This window comes from Amphimedon queenslandica, unplaced genomic scaffold, assembly GCF_000090795.2.
Source record: "Amphimedon queenslandica unplaced genomic scaffold, v1.1 AMPQUscaffold_12470, whole genome shotgun sequence".
Classification (NCBI taxonomy): Eukaryota; Metazoa; Porifera; class Demospongiae; order Haplosclerida; family Niphatidae; genus Amphimedon; species Amphimedon queenslandica.
In genome coordinates this window covers 14458-16930 of record NW_003547293.1, presented here as the reverse complement: position 1 = coordinate 16930, position 2473 = coordinate 14458, and the positions used below count along the sequence as shown (strand labels likewise).

The 2473-nt window shown below is 33.8% G+C and overlaps 1 protein-coding gene across 2 annotated transcripts in view; it reads left to right on the top strand.

Annotated features, from left to right (window-relative positions):
- LOC100640341 (uncharacterized) overlaps positions 1 to 2473 on the top strand; it is a 6989-nt gene that overhangs the window by 4047 nt on the left and 469 nt on the right. The window contains exons 3-8 of one of the 2 annotated variants that reach the window (XR_002187754.1): positions 865 to 1095; positions 1173 to 1280; positions 1430 to 1619; positions 1689 to 1814; positions 1913 to 2024; positions 2116 to 2228. Coding sequence is in view for 1 of the 2 variants with exons in the window: in XM_020003939.1 (XP_019859498.1) it covers positions 938 to 1095; positions 1173 to 1280; positions 1430 to 1511 (348 nt within the window). In the remaining variant the exon portion in view is untranslated. Of the gene's footprint in view, positions 1 to 864; positions 1096 to 1172; positions 1281 to 1429; positions 1621 to 1688; positions 1815 to 1912; positions 2025 to 2115; positions 2229 to 2473 lie in introns of those variants that run through there. The other variant, XM_020003939.1, reaches the window with a different exon arrangement.

The window sequence follows — 2473 nt, the reverse complement described above, 5'->3', positions numbered from 1 at the left end:
TTGGTTAATAGACTCAAATGTTCCATTCTTGATTAAGTTATTTTGAGTTTTGACATCAAAACAGGCGTGGTAAGTGGTGGGTGCGGCTAGTTATATAGGTAGGCGTGGCAAATTATTATTTCATTGATACATGGAGTCAGATGCTTCTAGGAGTCGGATATCTCTTGGAGTCGGATATTTCACATGATCCGGGTATTTTTTAGTTTTTAGTCAATTTTAAAATGGTCGTAACTTGAAAAATTAAAGTCGGAATCACCTCAAACTTTCTACACTGCATAAGGGCATCAATATGTATCAGAAAATGTAATAAAAATTTGGGGTGATTTCGGAGCCATTTTTTAGAAAAAACCATGGGCTATAGTACAGGGTATTTTCAGTTTTTAGTCAATTTTTAAAATGGTTGTAACTTGAAAAATTGAAGTCGGATTCACCTCAAACTTTCTACACAGCACAAGGACATCAATATATATTAGAAAATGTAATAAAAATTTGGGGTGATTTTGGAGCCATTTTTTGGAAAAAACCATGGGCTATAGTACAGAGTATTTTTCAGTTTTTAGTCAATTTTTAAAATGGTCGTAACTTGAAAAATTAGTGATGTCGGAATTAGCTCAAACTTTCTACACAGCATAAGGACATCAATATGTATCATAAAATGTAATAATTTGGGGTGATTTCAGAGCCATTTTCTGAAAAAACCCAAAGCAAAGGCTATGGCATATGCTTTTTTCTGAAAATTTACTACTTTTTAAAATGGCTGTCACTCAAAAAATTTTTGTTGGAATCAGCTTAACTTTCGACTTTGTTTTTTATGAAAATGTGTCCTTAATCATTTCTTATTAATTATTAAACATGCACATGTAGGTTGTGGCCTATCATGTGATGATGATGATGATGATGATGATGATGATGGTGTAGCTACTAGCCTACTACTAATATGAAATATGTCTCACCAGTGAAGAGAGATACAGAGCTGAGACTAGTGGACATTAAACTAAATGAAGGAGTTGAAACAATTCAAATGAGTGTCATTAAAGTGACGGTTGAATGTAGCAGGTGTAAGTGCAGGACTGACCTCCTCTGCAAAGAAAACAAGTAAATAAATAAATAAATTAATTAATTAATAAATAAGTAAATAATAATAATAATAATACTTAACTTTTTTATTTTAGGGTTGCATCTCAAGTATGTTCAAAGTGTAGCCATTGGATATCAGTTCAGTATAATCCTGATCTGCTTCATTCATCTAATCCCACACTAGCTTATCTTGACCTTTTAAAGTAAGAACATAATACAACAGATTACACAGTCATTTATCCTCTCTCACTTTTATACCCTCTCTCCTTTCCTCCTTCCGGCCTTCTCTCTTTTCTATATCTCTTCTTCCCTTCTCCTCTCTCTCTCTCTCTCCCTCTCCATCTTCTCTCAGTTGTAAAGTGACTGATCTAATATTGTTATGCTATGAAGGTGTCTCATATCTTGTGTCGAGTGTGGGCGTGATCATCCATTAAAGAGGTGGAGCTTTGGCTCTCCTCTCACCACCTGGTGTCGGTATTGTCACACGTCACTTGTCCTGGGGGCATCTCAGTGTAAATTCATCATCCACCAACCAGGAGAAGGTTAGATTTGAGAATAATTATAATTATGCATACAATTAAATATATTATTTATTTTTCTTTTACTGATAGGTGTATTCAATGAGGCTATTGAAGGACAGAGAGTGAGTGCTAAAAAGAAGAGAGTGCCTGATTTCATTGACCATTACCTAACACTGGGACTTGCCTACACTATAAGAAAAGCCATCGCTGGCTCAGGTAACACCGATATTGATATTAACACTGATATTGATCTTAATACTGATCCTGATCTTAAATCAAGTATGTTATTGATTTTGTGATCATGATACATGTAGGTTTCCATGTTGTGGTAAAGCCTTTCCTTGTGATGTGTGTCATGATTCAACTGAAGGCCATCCAATGGAAAGAGCTAACAGAATGATATGTGGATACTGCTCCAAAGAACAAGTACATTATACACATTCATAGATTATGATATAAACTGATTTCTTCTACTTGTATTATTATTATTATTATTCTGTTATTATTTTATTTGTAGGTTTATAATGGCAGTAATCCTTGTGTGTCTTGTGGTTCTGATATGACACAAAGTAAGAGTTCATCACATTGGGAAGGAGGTCAAGGCTGCCGTAACAAAGTGAAGATGAGCAGGTACTAATGATACGAGTAATACCGTAAATCTTCTAAAAATTTGGCAAATTAAATTCACCTTAAATTCAGTATTATTGAAAAATTAGAGGTTAAAAATGTTTTTTTACTTTTAAATAATTTTTATTGACTAAATTGAAGGGAGGGTCATTCCAAAGTCTCAGCTGCTTGGTAAGAGGATTATGTTGAAATTAGAATACTCAGCCAGTAATTTTGCATAATTGAATAATTAGCGATAATTTTGTGAG